General features: G+C 44.0%; 1 protein-coding gene and 1 long non-coding RNA gene across 3 annotated transcripts in view; one reads left to right on the top strand and one right to left on the bottom strand.

The window, feature by feature from the left end:
• Window positions 1-11,658, bottom strand: part of APPL2 (adaptor protein, phosphotyrosine interacting with PH domain and leucine zipper 2) — a 41,986-nt gene extending 30,328 nt beyond the window's left edge. Inside the window, exons 1-2 of the mRNA XM_033118015.1 lie at window positions 11,397-11,658; window positions 4,686-4,784 (exon numbers count right to left, since the gene is read on the bottom strand). Coding sequence (XP_032973906.1) covers window positions 4,686-4,784; window positions 11,397-11,450 — 153 coding nt within the window. The 5' untranslated portion in view covers window positions 11,451-11,658. The remainder of the gene's footprint in view (window positions 1-4,685; window positions 4,785-11,396) is intronic.
• A 72-nt stretch (window positions 11,659-11,730) lies between these two features.
• LOC117029038 (uncharacterized) overlaps window positions 11,731-24,133 on the top strand; it is a 99,047-nt gene continuing 86,644 nt past the window's right edge. The window contains exons 1-2 of one of the 2 annotated variants that reach the window (XR_004424175.1): window positions 11,731-11,866; window positions 15,810-15,946. This is a non-coding gene — a long non-coding RNA (uncharacterized LOC117029038). Of the gene's footprint in view, window positions 11,867-13,019; window positions 13,070-15,809; window positions 15,947-24,133 lie in introns of those variants that run through there. The other variant, XR_004424176.1, reaches the window with a different exon arrangement.

Below are 24,133 nucleotides of genomic sequence, written 5' to 3'. Positions count from 1 at the left end.
TAGAAGAAAGGATAGTAACTTTCTAAAATCACATTAGTAACTGGCAAGGGAAAGACTCGATTCAGATCTAGCAGACTCCAAATCTAAAGCCCAAGTCTGAATGCTGTGCTATTCCGATCCGAAGTCTAAACTGTGATCCAGTTAGTCCTCAGTGAGCAGGCCCCATAAGGCACACGAAAGGAACACAAATCCCATGCTGTTCTAGCTGCAGTCCAGCAAAAGAGGTGGCCCACAATTTGGACTCTTAATGGAATGCTGAAAGATTCCTTCAACATTCCGGAACAGTTCTCTGGTTACCATCTAGGCTATTTGATGCCTCCCAAGATTCCTTTAAAAGATGACCTGACCAAGGGTTTATCGACAGGATCTCCACTGTTAAAGGACCTCCCAAGGCTGTCGCCAAGGCAGAAAGACCAGTGGGTAGCAAACCCGGAAGGAACACTGAGCTCTTGGCAAAGGAATGTTTATCTTCCAGTGGCTCAGAGTGCTTACTAACTGCAAATGTCCCCTGAAACGCCCCCAAAGGCCTCTGAGGGCGGCACCACCCATGGTGAGTGTGAATGGAGGGCTGGGAGCAGGGGCAGAGGAAATCCACTGAGTCAAAGGCACGTGGAGGCATGCTTTGATCTACACCAAGTATTTAGCCAAAGGTTGTCTAAAGCCAAGTGCTGAACGTCCCATTCGCTCGCAACAACACTGGGGCCATGGGTCCCACTAGTTCAGGAGCCCCCGAGGCGGAGGCACGTAGGGAGTAGCAAGGAACACACTGGAAACGAGGAAGCCCTGAGGGACTTGGGCAAGAGAATGACAAGATCGGACGTGAGCAGAAGAAAAATGAGTGGCTGTGGTGGAAAGGAATCACCGAAGGCAGAGAATGGGTGAGGGTCAGGAGACCACCTGAAGAAGTCGAGTGAGAGACAGAAATGGGTCTGAGCCTGAACCAGAAAGTGGAGAAGGTGGCACAGATAGATCTGCGGGGTATTCCTGACGCAAAAGGCAATGGCATGTGGTGAGGAAGGAGGAGGGGTCAAAGAAAACTGGGCTCTAGTCTGGATGCCTGACGGATGTCAGCTGACTAAGGACCTGAGGAGGGGATGTATTAGGAGTGACAATGAAGTGTACAGTTGGCACGTGCTGACGTTTAGGTGACGTCCTGAATTCAATCCTTCTTTAACACATACGCATATGTATCAAACAAACATTCACTGGGACCAGGCGGGGTGCTGGCCATTGGAGACAAAGAGAATGTGCTCTGTGGGAGCTCACAGTCCATAGGGGGACCTGAAGTGCTCTGACCAACAAGGACACAAGGCATCTCGGCACACAGGTACGCTCTGGCCAGGGACAGAAGGAAGAAAGGAAAGGTGTCTGAGATACCTCGGTCTTGAGGCCAGTCTTAAAAGCCAGCAAGGCCATTTGCCAGGGCAAGGGGTTGATGGGATTTTTGTCAGCAGGAATGGCATAGCAAAGTCTTGGCACGTTCTGGAACAACCAAAGGCGAGGCTAGAGGAGTAGGCCGATACTCAGTTCATGGAGAGCTTTGCGTGCCATGTTGGGAGTTTAACCTCTGCCTTGTGGTTCCAGAAGCGTCTGGAGACAGGGAGGGGCGGGAGGTTTGGGTGTGGTTAGCTGTAGGGGACTGAAGGGGGAAGACAGGAAGACTGGGTGAGCCTGCAACATCTCAGGTAAGAATATGTATACATATGCATCTATTCAGACACTATGGAGGTTTTTAACCTCTTTAGCCAATAGTTTGAAAGACAGCAAATCTCTCTAAGAAGATCTCTGCTTTGTTAGTGCGTGAGAAATGTGTGCAGCTGCCTTCATTGAAATGCCCTATACTGTGTTCCTACTGCAAAGGCACATCCGACAGCGCAAAGACCCGATGGGACTGGAGGGGCTGCTGTCAAGTGCTGACGGCAGCTTACAGACTGTAGTTTCATTCTAGCACTTACGCCAAATAAAATTTAAATTTCCCCCAAACCAGCCACAATCAGCAAAACTGCTCACAGAACTTTCCTCTAGTGTTTCTTGCTCTTCCTCTTTCTAAAATGAAGGGACGAAGGGCATTCGCTATATCAAGAACACAGAAGTTTAGCATGCAGTCTGATTTAAAATATCTTTTATGAACATTTATCAATTATCAGCAGCATAAATCTGGTTTTTAAAATTTAATAATGAAATACTACATCTTGTTAAGTGCCTCTGTTTTTAAAAATAAAATTATAAAACTACATTAATCTGATTCAATAGACCTAGGTATAAAATATGTTAAAGCAAGAAAATATAACTTAAGGAAAAAGTTGAATGAAAACACTGAGAAGAATTACTATCTGCTATGCATATATAAACTAACCCATCAAAGGGGAGTCAGAAAAGTTGTCTTTTTTAAATGAAAAACAAAACAAAATACCTAAGTCTCCAAATAAACCTGCAAAACCAGCTGACCCTGACCCAGAATGATCTGAATGACCAGTACTTGAAGCTGTCGCTGATCTTGGCAGCACTAAGCAGCCGTCCCCGCCAGCCTCTGCTGCAGGAAATGCCGCAGCAGGAGGGAGGTTTCTGGCCAGCAGAACCCATGTGATGATCATGTGGTGTGAATTAAAAGCCTCTTGGACTGCAAGACCCACTTAATTTTGGCAAAACGTAGTTTTCTGGCTCAAAAGACCAAACGCGTAAGAGAGTGTTTGGACATCTCCAAGTAAATGATTCTGACAGACATGGAGAGGCATGGAAAGAACAGTGACTACTGGGAGTAGCGGAGACACAGTCCCTTAAGTACTCTTATACCTTAAATAGAAAACAAATCGTTTAATGACAATATTCAAATGGCTGAATAACAAGCAAGTTCAGGTATAAGCCCAGTGAAAATTCTTCTATTTCCTTAAATTTTGAATAGGGAAAAATACAAATAAATAGGGCTTAAAAAATCGACAAAATATGTCCCCAGTTTCTGAATGTCTTATCCAACAAACAAACACAATTACAAATGAGCACAATCAATTTGGCCATTAAAATTAGTTCTAATTAATAAGTTACACTTGTATAATACAGTATAGTTTCCAATTCCATCTCTCCAGCCTGACCTCTGGGTCTGAACTTTTAACAAAATCTCTTTCTCCACTTTGATGTCCCATGGACCCTCAAAATCGGCCTTTCAAGAGAATTATGATTGACATCCTCCCTCTCTCTCTCTCTCTCTCTCTCTCTCTCTCTCTCTCACACACACACACACACACACACACACACACACACACACACACACACACACGAGGCTCCCTGTGTTCTCCCAGACTATCCATGCTGATGTTCAAGTCAAAGACCTGAGCATAGATCTGGATGCATCCTTTACCGACCTGACCCCTTCACATCCAATCAAGTACTGATCAGCTCCTAACTGCCCTCTGAAATTCATCCACTTCTCTCCATTTCTCCTGCCACTTCTCTAGTTCAGGCTACTATCCCCATGCTTAGTGGTTAAGAGTTTAGGCTTTGCCTTCAGGCTGACTTGCTCTGCCACGTATTAAGGGGTGCACTAAAACAACTTACTCATCCTCTGAACCCTTACCTATTTAAAACGAGGATAAGATGTAAAATAAGAATAATAACAATAGTAACCTCACAGAGTTGTTGGGGAATTTAAATGAAATGATCCATGGAAAAGGCCCTGAAACCAGGCCTGGAAACTATTAAGTACTCAATACACCTCAACTATCAGTCGTTCTCCCTTTTCGGTGCCCAGCACAATTCCTCTGGTTTAGCTGATGTTCTCTCTTAGCGCTGCTAACAAACACTCTTAGGTAGTTGTTTGTCTGACTCCCTACCCAACTATAAGCTCCCTAATGGCGAGGACTGAGGCTTCCTCCCGTGTATGAAATGAATAAATGACTAATAAAACAATGACAAGAAATGATTATATATAGATATTAAGAGCTACATAATAAATGACTAGATATCAGTATTAATATATATTATTATATACTGACTGTGGTATTTCTTTAGAGATCATCAATGAGAAAAAGAGACATTAACACGTAGACTTAAGTCAGCAAAAAAATTCATAATCCAAAGCATCAATGGCCATGATATTTTGATATGTAACATAATGAATTTTATTTTTAAGTAAATCGCAAGTCTTCTCTTAGAAAGTAACATACACAGGCACTTTTTGATCTTAAAAAGATTCACTTTTGCTACTTGGCAATTTATTCTCCCTCGTTTTGCAAGCCAGAGATACTTGTTCCTCAAAACAAAGAAGCCACCCAACAGTTTCAGAACTGTGACTCAAGTCTTTTCAGAGGAAGCATTTGAACAAATATCTCTACCCTCCCGCACTGACATCTAAGACTGCCCAATTATGAGAAAGACAAAGAGCATGTTTCAGAATACTGAACCCACTCATTCACAAGTAGGAAGAGGAGACTCAAATGTTTCCCTTTGGGGTTGAATTTAAAACAAAAATGAAAAGCAGTGATGTGGTCCCTCTCTACTGGTTCTACTAGTTATCGGAAAATTACCCTCTTTCTTCAGCAATGAAAACAGACTGTCCGCAGTTTTTGAAAATAAGCAGAAGAGAAAACAATTCTGCAAAATTTTAAGTGGTGGTGTTCTGACTCAAATTTCCAGGTGAGGGCAGAGGGTCCCTACTCTGCTCCTCTCCGGGTGAGGGGGCAGCAGGCTACCTGGGCTCCGTAGACGCGCTGCATGGCCTGGAGCAGCTGGTTGGTGTAATCCGTGAGGGTGCCAGCATCTTCTTCAAACACGCTCAGTAAAGAGCGAGTCTGCAAGGAAAGAAGAAGTCAATTTTATTTCTAAGTGGAAAAGTTACAAAGGAGGTAGAACCCCCCACCCCGCCCCCCAACACACACACAGAAATGGGGGGAAGGTGCCTGTTCTATGGCTTTATTCTTTTATTGGTAATACCAGTACGAGTTGATTCCTGCAGCTTGAATTAAGAGCTACTTTTCTAATCCTTTAGACTACAGAAGGAAGCAAACAATACAACAGAGTACCGGGGCCAGAAAAGGAAAGCCAATTTTTAAAAGATTAAGACTCAAAGGCTATTTATCTGTCTTGCTGTCAGCCCCTACCAAGCACCAGGGGCTTTTAAAAAAAACACCCAAAAACAACAAGTGTTACAGGGGCAGCCTTTCCCTTCAAGCCCATAAACTGACACGACGCCAGGCCTGTGTGAGTAGTAGGGCGTGGACACTCAGCACCGTGTCATCCCAGCAGCTAACCATCTGACTGGCTTTCTGCCATCCTGGACATGTTGCAAGAGTGTGTCATTCTTTCCTCTTATAGTGGAAAGTGACTACGTACAGTCAATTTTCATGTCTTTCGTCGTATTTCATTCAACCAATATCAAACTCATGGCCAGGAAATTTCGTGTATCCTGGGCCCACTAGCGGTATATCTGGGCACAAAGCTCAAAGAGCAACTTAACAAGAACACTAGCTCAGTTTCTTCAGGAAGACTAACCACCCAGTGCTCCGAGAACAGTGGAGCAATGTCATTAGATGAAAGGTTTCTCCTATCTGACACACGCTGAGCACTAACGAAATATTTATTTAATGGATGGTGTCGGAAGGATCAAGGTGTCACGTAAGAGGCCACATCTACTCAAGGTACTTTTGTTAATGTGTTCAGCACGGTGAGAATTTTAAATACAACGTTAGTGATAATGGGATCTCCATTTCAGAAAATAGCCCATCATGTCTAGAATGCAAAGTTACAGAAATGCCTTTAATGAGGTGATATCAAAATCCTTCACAACGAACAATCCATTAGGGCTCATTATTTCCCTGCAAATGAATTCCACATCCCTCTTTCTTTTTCTAGCCTATCTCAGGTAAGAGAGCAGTTATTGACCTCAAAGTACCCCCAATAAACTAGGACGGGAATGTAGGCATTTGGATCGTTTGTTCCACCCTTGATTTTGTTCCACAAACTTGGTGCACTTCACAGCAGTACACGCTTATCCTGGCTTTGCCCCAGGTGATCTATAAGGCTAAAAATACCTGTTCTGAAACCAATGTACTCTCTTCAGTACCAGTTCTTATCCAGAGAAGGACCAGAACACACAGAATAATGAAAATGTAAGAAAGGTTTTTTAAAAGCTCTCCATGAGAGGAAAACACTAGAGTGCATATGTGTACAATTCGTGTGTTAGAACAGAGTTCTTCAAACTTTTAAAAATTAAAATCCACACCACAAAACACATTTTACCAAATAGTATCACTAGTATGCGTACATACTCTGATTTTTTCCTATTCCATTCTTTTCTGTTCTAGTCCATTTTAAACAAAAATCACGGTTGTGACCCACTGGATCTCATAATCAATGAATGGATATCAACCAGTGGGTGAAAAACAATGGTTTTGAATTCTTCATTCCATCTCTTAAAAATACTTTTTTTTAATTTTTTTGGGGGAAAAAAAAGGTTGTTAAAAGACATTCTCAGAGCCTACAGTGGGTGGTCTACCACTCTATATTCATTCATTCATGCACACATCTCTGCCTTCATCCAATATCTGATGACACATTGTGCTGGGAACTGATAGGAACTGACCCTATGTTCTCCAGGAGCTTATAGCCTGCTGGCGCCTCTCAAAGGATCTGGGATCACCTTGGGACTGTGTCATCAGTCCTGGATCCAAACTGGCAGAGTTAATGAGATAATGAATGTACATAAACTGTCTATAGAGCCTGAAATAGACTGATCGCAAACGATATTATGAAGAAGATAATGAACTTTCATTGCTTTTTGTATTCTGGACACTAAGAGCTTTACACATGATTTTAACACTTCAGCAACACTTATCTACACAGTTATCCATAAATGCCATCTCATCGTAGAGGACCTTTTTGTACTTGTGGTGCCAAGGCTGGGATCCCTCCAAAGTTTATGATTCTGATACCTTTCTTTGCTCTAACTAATATATCTAGGAGAATGGGAAGAAAGTGATATAACTGGATTACTACTGCTAATACTCATTTATTCAAGTCCTATTTATCATTTTTAATACTCTTAGGAATAAAATAGAATGGAAAATGAGAGGTAAGACGAAAAGAGAGGACTTGTGTTAATGTCCTCCACAAAAGGAACGGAAAGAAAATGAAAACTACCCATTTACTCTGTACCTATGTGTCAGACACTGCTGAGCACTAAATATTTGTTACTTCATTTAATCCAACAGCTTTGAGGTAGATACCATGGTTACATTAACCCGATTTTACAGATGATGAAACTGAAGTTCATCAAGGTTAGGATACTTGCTCCAACGCCCACAGCTGGGAAGCCGCAGGGCTGGGATGTACACCCAGGCCTGGCTGGTACCAACTGGCCATGCTTCTTCTGCTGCAGGAGGCGGCATCTGCACCCAGCAGGGTGAGTGTGATCAGTGGTCTGCAGCCCGCGATCCTGCCTGGAGCTGGCTTCTCTGTGGTCATCTTACTGCCATGCTCTCTCACCTGTGATAACTGCCAAAGGACTACATCACAAGTGTTGTCTTTTTTCTTTCTTTGTAGTTCGGACACCCATCAGGACTGACAGAAAAACTCCAGTCTTCTGTTTCTAATTCAACTAGGCCCTGGTCCCACCTGGAAAAAAATACCCCCAGCTATTTCAGACACTGTTTTGATATCCACATTTATCAGCTCCACATCTGCTTCAACTTATATTTGTAACAAGAATGGTCTGAAACAAAAAGAAGGAATGAGACCAAGGAACAGGCAAAGATACACCAGTTGCTCAAAAATGCTACAAAAAAGTCAGAAAGACGTTGGTGCCTATCACTTATAAAGACAATAACGGCAATCATTTACAGAGTTGCTGTGACATGCAGGCGTGAAGACCCTTTACATACGGTATTTATTCTTCATAAGCATTCCATTCAGTAACTCTTTTTATTCTAATTTTACAGATGTGGAAACACAAGCTCAGAGAGGTTGAGTAACTTGCCTAAGGTAGCAGCGGTAGAATCAGGATTTAAACTTCATCCTTTTCCAACTACCCTTCACTCGCAAGAGTATGCCTGGCCAGGGAAGCAAACCCAAACTCCCTGTGGGTACAGCCTCAACGCCACATCACCCCTCTATCTCAAAGAAACTGGGTGTCACCTAATAAAACAGTCCTAGACATTTTTTACTCAAGAATAGCATCTAATTGTATAATGGCACAATTTTAATAGCCTGATTATAAAATATATACATATATAAATTATAGGTACGTATATACATATATGTCATTATACATATATATACATATATATATTTATATATATATTTTGAAGTAAAAATACAGTTCTTATACTCATAGTTTGGCAGAGGGAGGGAAATGTCTCAGTATAACCAAGTCTACTGCAGGAAAAATGTATTATAAATAGAGAACAGCAGGGCAACCCCTCCACAATGAAGACATAACCACCAGGTTATGTTTGAGGCCCTTCCTTGAGTAAAGAAAGGCCTGGTTTGGTCAGAGAGGGCTGTTCCCAGCTGACCCACTCACTGCATCATCTCAGAACTAAGTCTTTATTTAATCTCTCTGTGCTTCAGTTATGCCAAGTGCAAAGGAAACAAAGAAACAAATCAAAACAGCAAGCAATAGTGCTTTTGTTTTCACCTTGCCTCAAAAGCAGACTCCTTACACAAAAGAGAATAAGCCCCTGAAGAAGTGTGAGCTGCAGCAGCTCAAAGCTGCACTTGTGTTCCTATCACAGCAGTATTCACACTGTACTGGGACTGCTGCTTTCCTTATCTGTCTCCCGGAACAGACTGTGAACCAGTGGAGGGCAGGCACCCTTAGCTCACCTGTCGCTACTTCCCAGCATCTAACAGGCCTGGTGAGGAGCAGAGGCTCCCAGACAGCAATGGGGATAGGCATCGTAATTCCTAAAACATTCTGCCTTTCATGTATCAGAGGTAACCAGAGATAACGTGTGGAGGCACATAGACAAGTCGTATAACAAAACATCATGCAGTAATGAAAAGGAGAAAATGAACAGATGTGTCCAAGGTCAAGAAACTGCTCTTCAGCTCTTCCTGGGTCACTGAGTTCAAATACAAAAGCTTTGTGTTCATTTAATGAATCTTGTGCAACCAGGTTACCAGAGCAACCCTCATAAATACTTAGCATAAAACTAGAGGAAACAAACAATATGTAGTTTCTTAGGATCTTTTCCCTTTTAGTGAAACAACATTTTAGGTCACCGATGACAATAAAGCCAGGTGTTAGGTGGCTGAGTTACCTTTAACAATACAGACGGTCTGGGTTCCAATCCTGACTCTGCCCCTTTGTAGTGGATAACCCTGGGCAAGTTGTAACCCTGGCAAGTTATTTAACCTCTGTGCTCCTTGGTAATTTTAACAGAGCACCTACTTCAAAAGATTGTTGGGGGCATTAAGTGAATTAATAATTTAGGTAAAGCATTTAGAACAGTGCCTGGCACATAACATGCATGTATGATATAGGTGTTTGCTATTCTTCTTATTCTTTATACACAAAATGAAGGCGTTGGATTAGGTTCCTTCCAGTTCCAAGTCCATGAGTCTCCTTGGGAGTAAAGCTGCATTAGGCGCATGCCCCATACAAGAGTGTTAAATAAATATGCTCTAATAATTATCAAAGACCTTCTTGAAAGTTAGCTGCCATCCAACAACCTCACCAAGAACCCTAGTAGGGTGACATCCGAGTCTCAAAAGCAATCACAAATTCCCCACCTTAGGAGGAACATTAAAGAGGAATGACAACGCCTCTGCACCTCCTCTTCCACATACAAGCTCAGAGTAACAAACTATGCAGACATGATAAAAATGTAAGCTTCTAAAGCCCCTTGAAGATCATCTGCTCCATGTTCCTCTCCTGCAGATGAGAAAACTGAGCCAGTCATAGGATGGGGATAAGTGACCTGACCAAATGATAAGTCAGTGTTAGAGCTAGAATTAGGACCCAGGTCCCCTGACTTGTTTGCCAGGCCTCTTTCTACTTCCTCACAGCTGAGCAAATCCTGTAAACCACTCTGAAATAATGCATATTGACTTATGTCAGAGTCCAAAATTCAGGTGACTTACGGGTTAGTGTAACCTCTCTAACCTGGTTCAGCCATCGCCACGTTCAGTTAGGAAAGCAATACATCTTTGTACCTCAGTTTCTCCAACTAAAAGCAAATGGAAATCCTCATTCAAAATCGTGTCGTAAGAAATTCTGTATTATCTTCGATCCTAAATAGTATGAGTGAGGATGGACGGAATGACTTCTAGTAAGGGTCCCATTTGGGATCCATTAAAATGCCAGAAGTCTAGAGACTTCAAAGAGGCCTTTGAAAAGTCAATTAGACCAGCAGATGCTAATTAAAAAAAAAAAAAATCACAGCTTGCCTATAGTTTCTTACAAAGAAATGAGTACAAGACAACGAAGCACACAGCTCTTTGACTAGTTATTCTGAACTGGAGAGAGGCAGAGTGGGCTGTAGGTAAGCCCATCAAAGGACCATCCCAGGACCACAATTCACTGCGAAGAAAAAGGAAAGGAACCAAAAAGAGAAGGGAAACTGTGAAAGGAAAACAGGTCAACCCTATTCTAATTTTTCACGAGTTGAGACACTAGGGAATAAAGAGACTTATTTAAATAACCCAGGCGTACAGAACCAGGAGAGTAGATATGAAGCTGGGGAAATGTTAATGGAAGAGAACAAACGTTCCCTGGGGAAAAGGTGCTCTGAATTATGAACCAATGTCATTCTGCACTTATTTGCTATCTTTACATACAAACTTCCACCTGCAGAGCTCAAAGAACTTGACTCTCATCTCACGTGCGCTAATGGGAGTTCTTCTGTGCCAAAAATGGAGCTGGTATTGTTAACTTTGTCTTCACAAATGGGAAAACGGTGCCACAGGGAGGCCTGGTACCGCTGGGAAAGAGATCCAGGCTCTGCCTCCCACAGTGGCCCGAAATCCACCAGTTCCCTCACCTCAGTAATAGCAGTAGTAATAATACCGGTAACTCCTTACTCTGTATCATTGTCAGCTAGCAAATTTACAGGCATTTCCTTATTTAATTCTAACAACTCCAGGAGGCTGGCACAACTATTATCCCTATTTTATAGATGACAAAAAGGTTCTTTGCCCAGGGCACTCGGCTAGTAAGTGGAGGAGCCGAAGTTCAGGCCGGCAGCCTCAGTTTCAGTTGAGTTTGGAAAGAGGTCATGACACAAAAGGCTCCGTAGGGGACTCCCGCGGGGTCTCCAGCTTTGCCAGAGGGATGCCCACTCCCGGATCATCCCGGGCTGAGGACGCAGGGCCGGGCCCGCCCCCTCCCCGCCTCCACCCAGGGGTTGGAGGGGCTCCCTCGGCCTCAGCTCTCCGGCGAGGGGTACTGGAGCGGCGGGAGGTACCTGGGGGCTGTCCTGCAACGCCTCCTCCAGCAGCAGCTTGTCTACGGCGGGCATGATGCCGCGCGGCAGGGCCGAGGGCTGGATGGAAGGGCCGAGGGCAGGAGGCGCGGCCGCCGAGGCTGCTCCGGGCTCAGGCGACCAGCAGACGCTCAGTGCCCGCGCGCGCCCACGCCCAGCCAGTGGCCGCCGCCGCCGCCGCCCGCCGGCCCTCCTCCCAGCCCTGCCCTCCGCGGAGCAGGATCAACAGGAAGTGTGGCCAGCGCCCGGCATGGCCGCCGGAAGTGTGGCGACCCGCTTCCGCCGCGCCCGCAGCTCGGGGGGAACCGCAGACCCTCCCGGCCGCCGAGCAGCTCTTTGAACGCCTGGGGTGTCAACATCCGCGGTTAAGGGGCCCCGGTCCTTATGCCAGTCAGTGCATAGAAAGCCCGAGAAGGGGAACTTGAGGGCGGAAAGATAAGATTTTAATCTCTGTGAGTACCCAGAAAACTTTTGAATCGAAGGAGACAGGTGCGAACAGATTTTGCTGCTGTGACTCGCCACTTTTTTAACGGAAGGAAAACCCTCATACTTCCTCACCACTTTTTCTAGATAAATCTCAGTATCCCCGAAACAGCCGTGAGAACAGAGAGGTTACCTAATTCTAGGAAAAACTGGATAACTGAATCATTTGTGATATTCAGACGTAACCATTTTTAAAACCATAGCACTTTGATGTGAGCAATATAACTTAGGTTTCATCCTCATGGTTTGCTATGTTTTGTCATTTTTGGAAAATTTCATAATCAAGTTTTTAGAATTGGAAAGTTTAGATGTCTAGTTCAGTGTTGTCACTTAGAAATGTAAAAAGAGGACCTGGAGAGTGAAGTGATTTGGTCAGGGTCAAACAGTTAATGAAAACTAGAGGAAGAAGGAGGACAGGAAGTAATAGGGGAAGATTGGCAAGTGTAATTTGGTGTTTTTTTGTTTTGTTTTTCTTTTTGTTTTTTTAATATCAAAGGCAGGGGTTTCAGAAGTTTCTTCTTTAGGAATCAGAATTTGTCTAATAGGACACTGTGGGGACGGAGTCCCAGAGAGCAGTTTCCAGGCTCTCGGCCTCACGTGGAAGGGTGCTGGCTCGGGTAGTAGATGGCTGTCAGCTGTGGCTAGTTGACCATCAGCTGTAACCAGTTGGCCAATTGGCCACTGATATGACTGCCACGGCTGCGTTGGTTGGTCGGTCAGTTGGTTGGCAGGCAGAGAAGTGAACAGCAATTTGCAGGTCGTGTGGATCCAGCCTCCAGTGAGACTATAGTGGTATGGCTCCACTATCTATGGCTCTGTGGGTGTTCCTTTTTGGCCTAGCCATATCCTGCATTCTTATGTGGGGAGCGGGACCAGAGACCCCACCTGACACTCTGCATGCCACCCTGCATAACACATGGCGCAGCGAGCAGGGTCCCCTGCACGACAAATAGCGCAGCAAGCAGGGTACGGTACCGGCCAAAGCTCTCAGAAGGGCGCTGGAGCAGTTTGTGCGTATGAACACTCAGTCGCAGGTAGATAAGGAGGAGCAGCTGCCGGAGAGCTGGACCCCGTGGAGGGGTGGAAAGACGTGGATGGTTCCCCAACCAGCACAGGCTGGAGAAAGCGAAGGTCATTGTGGACGCTTGCTGAGTCCTCCTTGGGAGATAAGGGTGAGTTCAAGGTCGTCCCTCACCCCAGGACAGCCCTGGCGAATGACTATGGACTGTGGGGAATTGCCTTCCATTCCTAATTTAATGGACCGCTTGACTGCTTGGGAACATACCACCATGTAGTAGAACTGGCGGATGTTTGTTTTTGTGTCTCGACCGGCCGCCATGAGAATATGTAAGCACCTTGACTGTGAGTCGCTGTTGTTCCAGCACAGTACCCTGAGAGGCCCAGAGAGAGTGGCAGTGCCCTGAGAGCCCTGGCTGAGTCCCAGAAGTCTGGCTGTGCCCAGAGAGTGGCAGTGCCCTGAGAGGCTCTGGCTATGCCCAGGGAGACTGGTGGTACCCTAAGAAGCCCAGGAAGTCTGGCTGTGCCCAGAAGTACTGGTGGTGCCCTGAGAAACCCTGGCTGTGTCCAGAGAGCCTGGCCGTGTCCAGGATATTGCATTCACCCTGCAGGCCGCCTCGCACAACAAATGGAACAGCAAGCAGGGACTCCCGCACAACAACAACCCAGCCGCCAGTGAGACTATAGTGGTATGACTCCGCTATCTATGGCTCCATTGGTGTTCCTTTTTGGCCTCACCATATCATGCATTCTTGTGTGGGGAGCGGGACCAGAGACCCTGCATGACAAGGACACATGTCACTAAAATCAACAGGCAAGATATGAAAAATTATATAAATTCTGTATTCTACAAAACACCGAGGTATATTAAGTCACAATCTGATTTGCAGACATCTCTGAAAGTCTGGTCACATCCTCTCTGATCACTTGAAAACTCCAAGGCCATTTTCTCCAGTGGGCTCTAACCAGCACAATCTTTGCTGAGCCACTGTGTGGCCTCTATGGGGAATCATCCAGCATCGTTTTCCCCATTATATTCTTTCTTCTTCTTGGGTAGAATAATGTTCATACCATGTATTTTCTTTTTCCTGTATTTTCTGTCAAGTACTATCCAGTTTACTCTCACCTCATACACTCTTCCAACTCTCTCCTCTCTGAAATCCTCTTCCACAAGATCATACTCAAACTTTTCCTTTCCCCTTGCTGGCCCCAAAGATCACTCCCTCCTCTGAACAGCCAGCACCTTGATTGTCTTTTAGCATATCTTACGCTGTAGCACTTTTTCTTTCTATGTGTAGGTCTTACTCCCTCTTTAATAACTCTCTCAAGAGCATAACATGTCATCTTCCTTTCATTCTGAATACTGAGACACATTATAACAAATAGATGTTTGCTGTTCATGACATGCTCAGTCAACTCTTTCCCAATTAAGAGAACATTTTCCCAACCTTCTATCTTGCTTTGTTCGTATCCTTCCATCCAACTGGAAAACACAACAGTTATTAGTTGCCTACTAGGAAAACAATCATGATCCTGCTGATGATAAGAATAGTATAAGATTGTACCAAGGGAAAGAAACACATTTTAGTTTGAAAATAGATTTTAAAAGGAGACTATGCCCTCCAGATACCTGGGAAGGTCTCACAAGTCCCTTTGGGAATCACCACATTTTTCATGTGTCACCTCATCTAATTAAAGTTATTTTTCCTCAAACACCAGCATTCAAAATTGTTTAAACTATGTTTTTACACAATGCCATTACTTTTTCACATTTTATTGCTACATTGTAAGCTAAACAGCCTTAGTGGGATTACTTGGCACTTAAGTATCATTTATAACATTGTTTCTGTGGGGGAAATGCATCCTAAATTCAAAACAAGTAAGTTACAAAAACAACTCTGGGACTACAACACATTTGCAAATTGTTCATGTAATTCATTTCTTTTATTTGTTTACCCAATCATCCATTCATTTAATAAATATAAATTGCTTAATGTTAAGCATTGTGTCTCCTACTTATTTTACTGTCCTTATTATGACTCATTTAAATTCTGAAGCCAAATATCCTCCCTTCAACAGATAATCTGCAAAAAATCATATAAGAGGAACTTTTATATAAGCAGGCACAAATTTTTAAGTTTCACTAAAAAGTATCTGTTCCTATTAAACTATTGTGAGGGTGGAATTCAAACATCCACCCAACTGTACCTGAAATCCCTGGACAGCTGGGAGGTTGGTAACAGGAAACACAAAGATGGACCATTTAGAGTTACCATGTCCTTTGGGGAGAGAAAGGAAGAACTCTATGGAGCTGTAACCTTTTACCCGGTGAAGGCCAACTGGGAAAAGGGCAGGAGCTATTTCCATAGGCACCTATCTGTGCGTCCCGTATTAACCTGGAGTTTTCAGAGTTTTTCAGTTTCAAATGAAAGAAACCTGACTTCAGTTAATTTAAAGAAAACATAAACACTCTGCAGTCTCTGGGAGAAACTGAGGGGTGAGGAGACTATATTTCTTAGATTATTTGTATTCTGATGACAATGATCCAGTGGGTGGGTGGGGGGGAATGCAGATACAGGAGAGTGAAGTGACAATTGCAGAAGCACAGTCCATGAGCAAACTAAAAGGAGTGGGTTCCAAATCACACATGAAGGGGATAGAAGCAGGGACAATGCATTCAGATTGATGCACATCACAGTAGATTGGTAAATTAACTGGAGGAGGATGAAGGAGTTCTTGTTGCTTTTATTTTCTCAGGAAAATAGGAAGCAAGGCCATTGGCTCAAAGCAATGATGAGAGGGTGTTGGAAGTTTGAGGATAAAGGAAAGAGTATGATAAAGTCATCTTTGGGCATGGGAAGATGAGGCATAAGTATTAATATTCCTATTTTACAGATGCTGCAACTGAGGCTCAAACAAATGACAGAGCCAAAGTTCCAAAGGCCAGGACTGTGCCTACTACACTCCAGGATATCTACCAATCCCTTCTGCATGCAAAGTCTCTGTTGAGAAATCAGCTGATGGGCTTATGGGTAGGTAACCCTTGTAGGTAACTAACTGCTTTTCTCTTGTTGTTTTTAAGATTCTTTTTGTGTTTAACCTTTGGCATTTTAATTATAATGTGTCATGGTGTGGGCCTGTTTGGGTTCATCTTGTTTGGGACTCTGCATTTCCTGGGCTTGCATTTCCTTTGCCAGGTTAGGGAAGTTTTCAGTCATTATTTCTTCAAACAAGTTTTCAATTCCTTGCTCTCTCTCTTCTCCTTCTGGTACCCCTGTGATGCAAGTATCAGTACACTTGATGTCCCAGAGGCCCTTTAAACTGTCCTCATTTTTTTGGATTCTTTTTTCTTTTTGCTGTTCTGACTGGGTATTTTCTGCTACCTTATCTTCTAAATCACAGATTTGATCCTCTGCTTCATCTAATCTATTGTTGATTCCCTGTAATGTAGTCTTCATTTCTGTTATTCTACTCTTTATTTCTGATGTGTTCTTTTTTATGTTTTCTAGCTCCATTTTTATGTTTCCTATCTCTTTGTTGAAGTTCTCCCAGAGATCATTGAGCATCCTTATAACCAGTGTTTGGAACTCTGTGTCTGGTAGATTGCTTGTCTCCATTTTTAAAAAAAATTTAGTTATTTTTTAAGTGTGTTTTTCCATCATCCATCAGCTCCAATTCAAGTAGTTGTTTCAATCTAGTTTTGGAGGGTGCAGCTCACACTGGCCCATGTGGGGATTGAACTGGCAGCCCCAGTATTACGAGCATCATACTGTAACCTACTGAGCCAACCAGCCATCCCTGCTTGTCTCCATTTTGTTTAGTTCTATTTCTGGAGCTTTGTTCTATTCTTTTATTTGGGACATGCTTCTTTGTCTCCCCATTTTGGCTGCCTCCCTGTGTTTGTTTCTATGTACCAGGTAGGGCTGCTATGTCTGCTGGTCTTAGAGTGGCCTTATGTAGTAGGTGTGCTGTGGGGTTTAGTGGTGTAGTCTTCCTGATCACCTGAGCCACACAGTCCAGTTGTGTCCCTTATGTGGGTTGTGTGTGCCCTCCTCTTATAATTGAGCCTTGGGTCAATGGGAGGGATTGACCCTCAAGCTCATTGGTTGTGAGGACTCGCCATGACTACAGTGGAGGAGTTGTGGTGCAGGGGCTGAACCTGCCTCTATATAGAGCAGGACCTGCCTCAGCAGGGCTCTGGTACCTGCCCAATCCATCTCTAAGGGTGTGTCATCATTAGAGGTGGCTGAGTGATGCTCCAGCTTGTTTCAAAGCTGGCCACTATGTGTGCCAGACCCAGGCCCACCTCCAAGGGGACCCGCTGCAGGCCAAGTTCAGCTGCAGCCCATGCCTTACCCAGAGCCACCTGTGGCAGGAGCCACACAGCAATCCATAGATGGCCATCACCTATGCTGTGCTTGGAATGCCTTGAGAGGCCAAGCTATGAACCAAGGCCAGCTGCCTCTAATGCCAGGCTTAGGGCTCAGCCAGAGGTACGGGACATGTTGAGGCCAGATGCTGCTTGTCTGGGTTCTGAGAACCTTTGAGAGACCCTAGGAAAGCAGCAGCATGAGCCAAGGCAGGCAGTTTGTATGAAAAAAACACTGGAAGTAGCTTGGGTGTGCCTGAAAGTTGGGTGGGGCAGGATCTCAGAATCACCAGACTGTGATGAATGAATGGTGTCAGCCAGCTTGGTGGAGACTCAGATATGGCAGCCACCTGTGTCTCCATGCCAGGAAGGGGGAGGGCTCAACAAAGAAACTATGACTTCTGCCAGCTCCACCATTTGGAAAAAAGCTGCCCCTGCAGCCCTCGCTTTGAAGCCAGACAACTCATTTCCCCTCTTTATGTCCCTGTCGCCTCTCCCTGTTGCTCCAACACTGGAGCTCAGAGCCAGTGATTCTGTCAGTGAGTAAACCCATGTGTGGTCCCTTTAAGAGGAGCTCCTGAGACTCCAGCCACCCTCTGTCTCACTCAGCCACAATGTCTGCTGGTTTTCACAACTGGAAATTATGGGGACTTCTCTCGCTGGCACTGGAACCCTGGGCTGGGGAGCCTGGTGTCGCACTAGGACCCCTTGCTCTTTTGGGGGAAGGGGGCACCTGGAGCATAGATACTCCTCCCGATTTTTAATGGTCACATGGGAGTGTGGGACCAGCCTGTTCCACGTCTCTGCCCCTCCTACCAGTCTTAAGTTGGCTTCTTCTGTATGGCCTTAGCTGTAGGGTTTTGATTCAGCAAGATTTCAGGCAATTATCAATGATGGTCGTTTTGTAGTTTAGTTGTAATTTTGACATGGTTGTGAGAGAAGATAAGCGCAGCATTTACCTACTTTGCCATCTTGACCAAACTCCCATTGTCTTAATTATCTACATGCCTGTTTCTCTTGACTCAGCTGTGAGTCCCTAAATTACAAGGTCCTTATTTCATGCATCTTTATTTCTTTACACCAAGACCAAGATGGCTTTTAATTGGCTTTCAGAGAAAATTTGCCCATTGAGTGGAGGAATTCAGTAATGTTATCACGGTTAAATTTGGCTTTAATTACTAAGAAAAGAATAATGGTGTCTGAAACACAATAGAAATTTATTTCTTTTTCATATTTAAGAAGTCCAAACATGGTCAGTCCAAGGTGAGCGTGGGCCCCCACAGTGTCCTCACAGATTCCTTCTATCCTGTCCTCTGGCTTCCTTCCCAAAGTCACTCCATAGCCAACGATAGCTGCTGACCCTCCAGTCAGTAAGTTGACCTTCCAACCAGCAGGTTGGAGAAAGCAATAAAGGTCATGTTTCCCAGAAATTGCACATACCACTTCTGCTTATGTCCCATCCCATAAGCCAGAACTTAGTCATATGGCCACACACAGCTATGGGGAAGCTGGATAGTTGACCTTTTGCCATGCTTAGTATACTGTGCTTAAAAACAAGGGTTCCCCTCATGTAGTGCTGATGGGAATGTAAAATGGCACAGCCACTGTGGAAAAGAGTTTGGTAGCTCCTCAAGATGTTAAACATAAAGTAATCATACAACCTAGGGAGTCCCTCCTAGTGTGTACCCAAGAGAACTGAAAACATCTGTCCACACAAAAACGTGAACATTCATAGTAGCATTATTCATAATAGCCAAAAAGTGGGAGATAACCCAAATGTCCATCAACTATAGAAGGATCAACATTGTGGTATCCCCATACAATGGAATATTATTACTGTTATCACCATCATCATCCTCCTGCTCATCATCATTATTTGGCCATTAAAAGGAATGAAGTACTTATACATACCACAATGTGCATGAACATTGAAAACAATATGCTAAATAAAAGAAGCCAGACACAAAGGCCATATATTATATGGCTCGAACTATTAGAAATGTCCAGAATAGGAAAATGCATAGAGATAGAAAGATTCATGGTTGCCAGACAGGCTGGAGGGAGGAGAGAATGGGGAACAACTGCTAATGGGTGTAGGGTTTATCATGGGGGTGATGAAATGATCTGCAATTAGATAGTCATGATGGTTGCACAACCTTGTGAATCTCCTAAAAAAATATTGAACTGTACACTTTAAAACAGTAAATTTTATGATATGTGAATTCTATCTCAATTAAAAATAAATAATGTTTTAAATGTGGGGTTCTGTTACTGAGAGAAAAGAGGAGTAAATAACAATTTGGGGACAATGGTCTCTGCCACAATTCCCTAAAATGAATTAAAAAAGATTCTCTTTAGACTTCATTTGGATTAATGGAATAGAAGGAAAAGAAGGTTCTACAAAGGAGGGGACATGACTGTAAACAGAGTCAGGCTTGAGAAAAAAGTCATAGAGAGCTGTTCGCAAGTTCTGAAGCCTTGGGCTCAGTTTGTTATCATGTCCTTCTAACTCTGTTGGGAATTAAGACTTGACTTTCCATTTGAACTCATAAAACACAATAAAGTTTAAGAAACTGATTTCAGTGAGAAGGTCACTGACTTTAAATTTCTGCAAAATTAGCAACTCGGCCCTCTGCTACCAGTGACTTTTAAAATGGTAATAGAGCCTGGGAAACACTCCAGAGAACTCATTGTCTGGCCATCATTGCTTTGCATCATTAAGCAAGAAACTCGGAAGTTCAGTAGTATGAATATTTCTAAAATTGAAGCCCCAAGTTTAGAGAAAGAGATGCTAAGAATAATGAACAGATTAGAGAAAATGTGGCATCATACGAAAATCACTAACTTCGGAGTTAAACCTGCATTTAAGTCTTGGCGTTGTGGTTTGGTTTTGCTAACCATGAGACTTTGGGCAAGTTCTCTCACCTTCCTGAGCCTCAGTTCACTTCTCCATGATATGGGAATAATTTCTATCACAAGCTGTTTCCATGGGCACCTAGCCATATGTCCTGTATTAATCAGTGGCAAGTGACAGAGGCCTAACTCCAATTAGCTTAAGGAGAACATAAAAGGCTGGGAGAGCATGGAGGGGAGTGAGGGAAGGCTGGATTTCTTAGACTGTGTTACCAGGAAGGGCAGAGTGAAGCTGGGAACTGCCAGATCTAGAGACTCAAAGCCCTGGGCAGGCTCTCACGGACTCATGCTCTCTGTGTTGGCTTAACTCTCAGACCTGAGTCTCAGCGTCACTAGGACCAGGTCTCCTGGCAGTTGCAGACTCACTTCTGGTGCTAGAGAGGAAAGGAGATGACTCCAGATTTAGTATGAAAAAATCCTAGGGAAAGATTCTAATTACTCTGGCTTAGGACACCGACCTGCCCACTCCTTGGACCACTAGGTGTGGCTGTGTACCAGGTACCAGGATGGGCCCCAGCCTAGGTCACAGCAATACCCCTGAGGCCAGAAGAGTGGGATCTGTTATCAGAAGAAGGTAGAGAGAGAAGCACCGCACATATCCAGGCATGAGAAATCTATCCCAAGTCCCAGACCAACCTTGACCTTCAACCCATCCTTTCTCCCTCACATGTCCCAGACTCCCTCTTCCTCCTCCTCCACATCTCACTGGATGGCATCAGCCTGTGGCTGAAGCCAGAAACGTGGGAGTCAAGCTGTATTCCTCCCTCTTGCTTACCTCCCCTATGGATTGGATCACCAGCCCTAGTACTCTGCCCACCAACTCCTCACACCTCTGTTCCTTTCTCTCCATCTCCCTGCCCCTGTTTTCATGTAGACCTCATCAACCTTTCTCCTCGTTCTACCTCCTTCTCTTCTAACTTCCACATTCTGGTGAGAATTGTTTTTCCAAAATAATAGTCTTGTGTCTTTTCCCTGCTCAAAAAATTTTTTTTAATGGCTCCCCATCAAAGTCAGCTACATAATTTTTGGGGCCTGGTACAAAGTGTTTAGAAAGTAACAGAAAAGTGCCATTAAATGTACTAAAATATGAAGCTTTTTCCTTCCCTTTTTTTGGTAGTGTCTCTCTCTCAACTTGTCATGGTGTTTTTGTCATTTAATGTTCTAAGTAAAGAAAAATTCAGATTATAAATTATTAGCATGAACTTTACTGCTCATCCTTATTTTGGGCAATGCCAGTTTTAAATGCAAACATAGGGTTTTTGACTCATGCGGAATCACTGAAATTATACAATTTGTATTTTGTAGCCCATTGCACAAAACTAACCCAACTGTTTTATTTCACTTCTTAGTATGCACACATTTTTCAACATTCATTGGGAGCTGGTGGCTTCCATAATGTGCTTACCTTGTACTTGCTTTGAGTTGCTAAGCTCCCACGCAGGGTAGGGGCACTGGAATTCTGCTCCCACGGGGCTTCGTGAACACTACAGGCGAATGAAGCAGCAAGATAACACAGACATGCATAATGTATGTATCTTCTCTGCTCATGTGCCTGCTCCATGGTCCCACTGGACTTCACTTACAAAACACAAGTTCAAAGACAAAGTTATGAATTTCAAGGCAGCTAACAGCAGAGCAGTAAAGCAAGCATGGGGCCCACCTGAGCGTGGAGTCCTGTGGTCCACCTTCAGGTCACCTGCCCCTGAAGCCAGTCCTGCTTCCTGTTTTCTACAGGGTGAGATTAAACTCCTTCAAACAAAATACCAGACCCCTTATGATTAGGCCTATGCCTCATCTCTTTCTCCGTTCACCCTCCTACTTTCTTTGCCCCACCGAATTCTTTCTCCTATAAGGATGAACTTCTTGTCATCTTCTCTCTTTGTCTGAAACGTCTGAGATCCTCTGCTCATCAGTTCAAAGGCTGTCTACTCTGTAAAGACGGCCTCGACTCTCCCAGGAAACTGAAATCCCCTTCTCCTCTGTTTCCCTGCATTCGGGTACAGCCTGTGGTCATTGTAAATTGCATCGCCACTGCTCGTGCATCTCTCTCCCCAAGACTGTAAGCTCTTCGAGGGGGAGGGACTATTTCTTTACTGGTTTGAGTTCTTAGTGTCCAGCAGAGTGATTGGCAAATGATAGGACCTCGCTCAATATAATACTTGTAAATTGAATGAAGGAATGAAACAATGCCTGGCATATAGTAGGGTTCGTTAGTTAATTGATTCTTTCAAAAATGTCTAGGAGTGCCCGCTGTATAATGGGTTCTGTGCCACGTCTGTCCTTCCTGCAACAGGTATGCAGTGAGTGTATCCTGCCTGTCAGGGCTTATGTCAGAAGCTCGGAAAACACTGGGAACCAGACAGGCAGGCCCTTCCTTCTAAACCTTACCCTCTAGTTGGCTCTCAGTAAATGTCATTTCACTTCCTCCTCCTTTCCCTGCACGTCCCAAGAGGTAATCGAATCAGTCATACATATTTTAAGACTTTCTCTGCTTCCACCTTCTACTCAGGATTCTCTTTCTCCACTCCATTCTCAGGTACCAAGAAATGGATGTTTGATCTTGCCAGAGTTGTTTCATTTTGTTTCATTTTTTTTTTCCCAACCACTGCAGAAGTCAACCTAGAATGAACATGAAAACAGCCGTTTAGCCCCTGCACCAGCTGGGACTTTCTCACGAAATTCTTTCAGAGAAGAGTCCCCTTAGGCTCAAGAAAGTCACTAAATGCTGTGATAAAAGTGAACTGGCATCTTAAGATAATTAACCATAGAGCAGGGAAGACTATGGGTGGAACTGGACCCCTTGTTAACTCTCTAGTCCTGCCTTCCTAATAAACTTTGTGGTAACTTCCGGGGGAGGGATGCGAATAAACAGAATAGCCATTTTGGAATTGGGGCTTTATATACACGTGGGCAGCCGGTTGGAGCACTGGTGGAAAGTACGCTTTCACACACTACTGGGGTGATCTCGTTTCTTTTTCTTTTCCCGAATAAACCGCTCTTTTGGTGGATTTTCTTTTGGAGTTATTTTTTGGCCAGTCGACAGCTGACTACTGTTTTCAATCTCTTCCCCTCAGCTAATTGTCTGTCTCACAAATTTGAGGTTTATGGTATGTGTATACCATATTTGGTCATCAAAACTGCATGTGTCTCAGTTGGAGCACCGTTGGCTCCAGAGCTCAACTCTGGCTAATCAGAGAGAGAACAGAACTGTTGTTTGGATGCTTGAGTTCTCGCTGACACAGGCCTGTTTTCCATCCTCCTTTCTCTTCTCCCTGACCCTCCCTTGACCTCATGTAATTTCTAAATGTTCTGCAGTGGAGAAGAATGGCATGAAGTCTTCCTTTATAAAAGTACCCTACTCATACAGAGCTTATTTTCGCCAATGTTCTCCCAGCTGAGATGAAATTCTTCATGCTTAATCATGGCTAAAATAAGAAATAGTTTGGAAAGTCTGACCAAACTCACTTCAGAAACTATTTATGACTTTGAGAATTGAATTATAGGAATGTTTTAGGTGAAGAAGCTGCAGCAGGATCACACAATGAACTGAACTGTGTCCCCACCCCTACCTCCTGCCGCTAATATCATATGTTGAAACCCTAACCGCCAATGTGCTGATATTTGAAGGTGGGGCCATTAGGAGGTAGTCAGGATTTGATGAGTTCTTGAGGGTGGGGCCCTCATGATGGAATTAGTGGCTTTATCAGAAGAGGAAGAGAGAGAGCTCACTTCCTCTCCCATGTGAGGGTACAGTGGAAAGGTGGCTGTCTGCGGGTCTGGACGAGGGCTGAATCAGCTAGCACTTTGATCTTGGACTTCCTAGCCTCCAGAGGTCACAGTTAATTTCTGCGTGTCTCTGTTAATTGCTGGTTACTGTTGAATAGTTTGGGCCGTCCAGAGCATGTTAGAGGCCATATTGACTCCATCACCTGCCTCA

Source organism: Rhinolophus ferrumequinum, chromosome 10, assembly GCF_004115265.2.
Source record: "Rhinolophus ferrumequinum isolate MPI-CBG mRhiFer1 chromosome 10, mRhiFer1_v1.p, whole genome shotgun sequence".
NCBI lineage: Eukaryota > Metazoa > Chordata > Mammalia > Chiroptera > Rhinolophidae > Rhinolophus > Rhinolophus ferrumequinum.
Note: the sequence above shows the minus strand (reverse complement) of the source record. Positions and strands in the feature narration are given on the sequence as shown.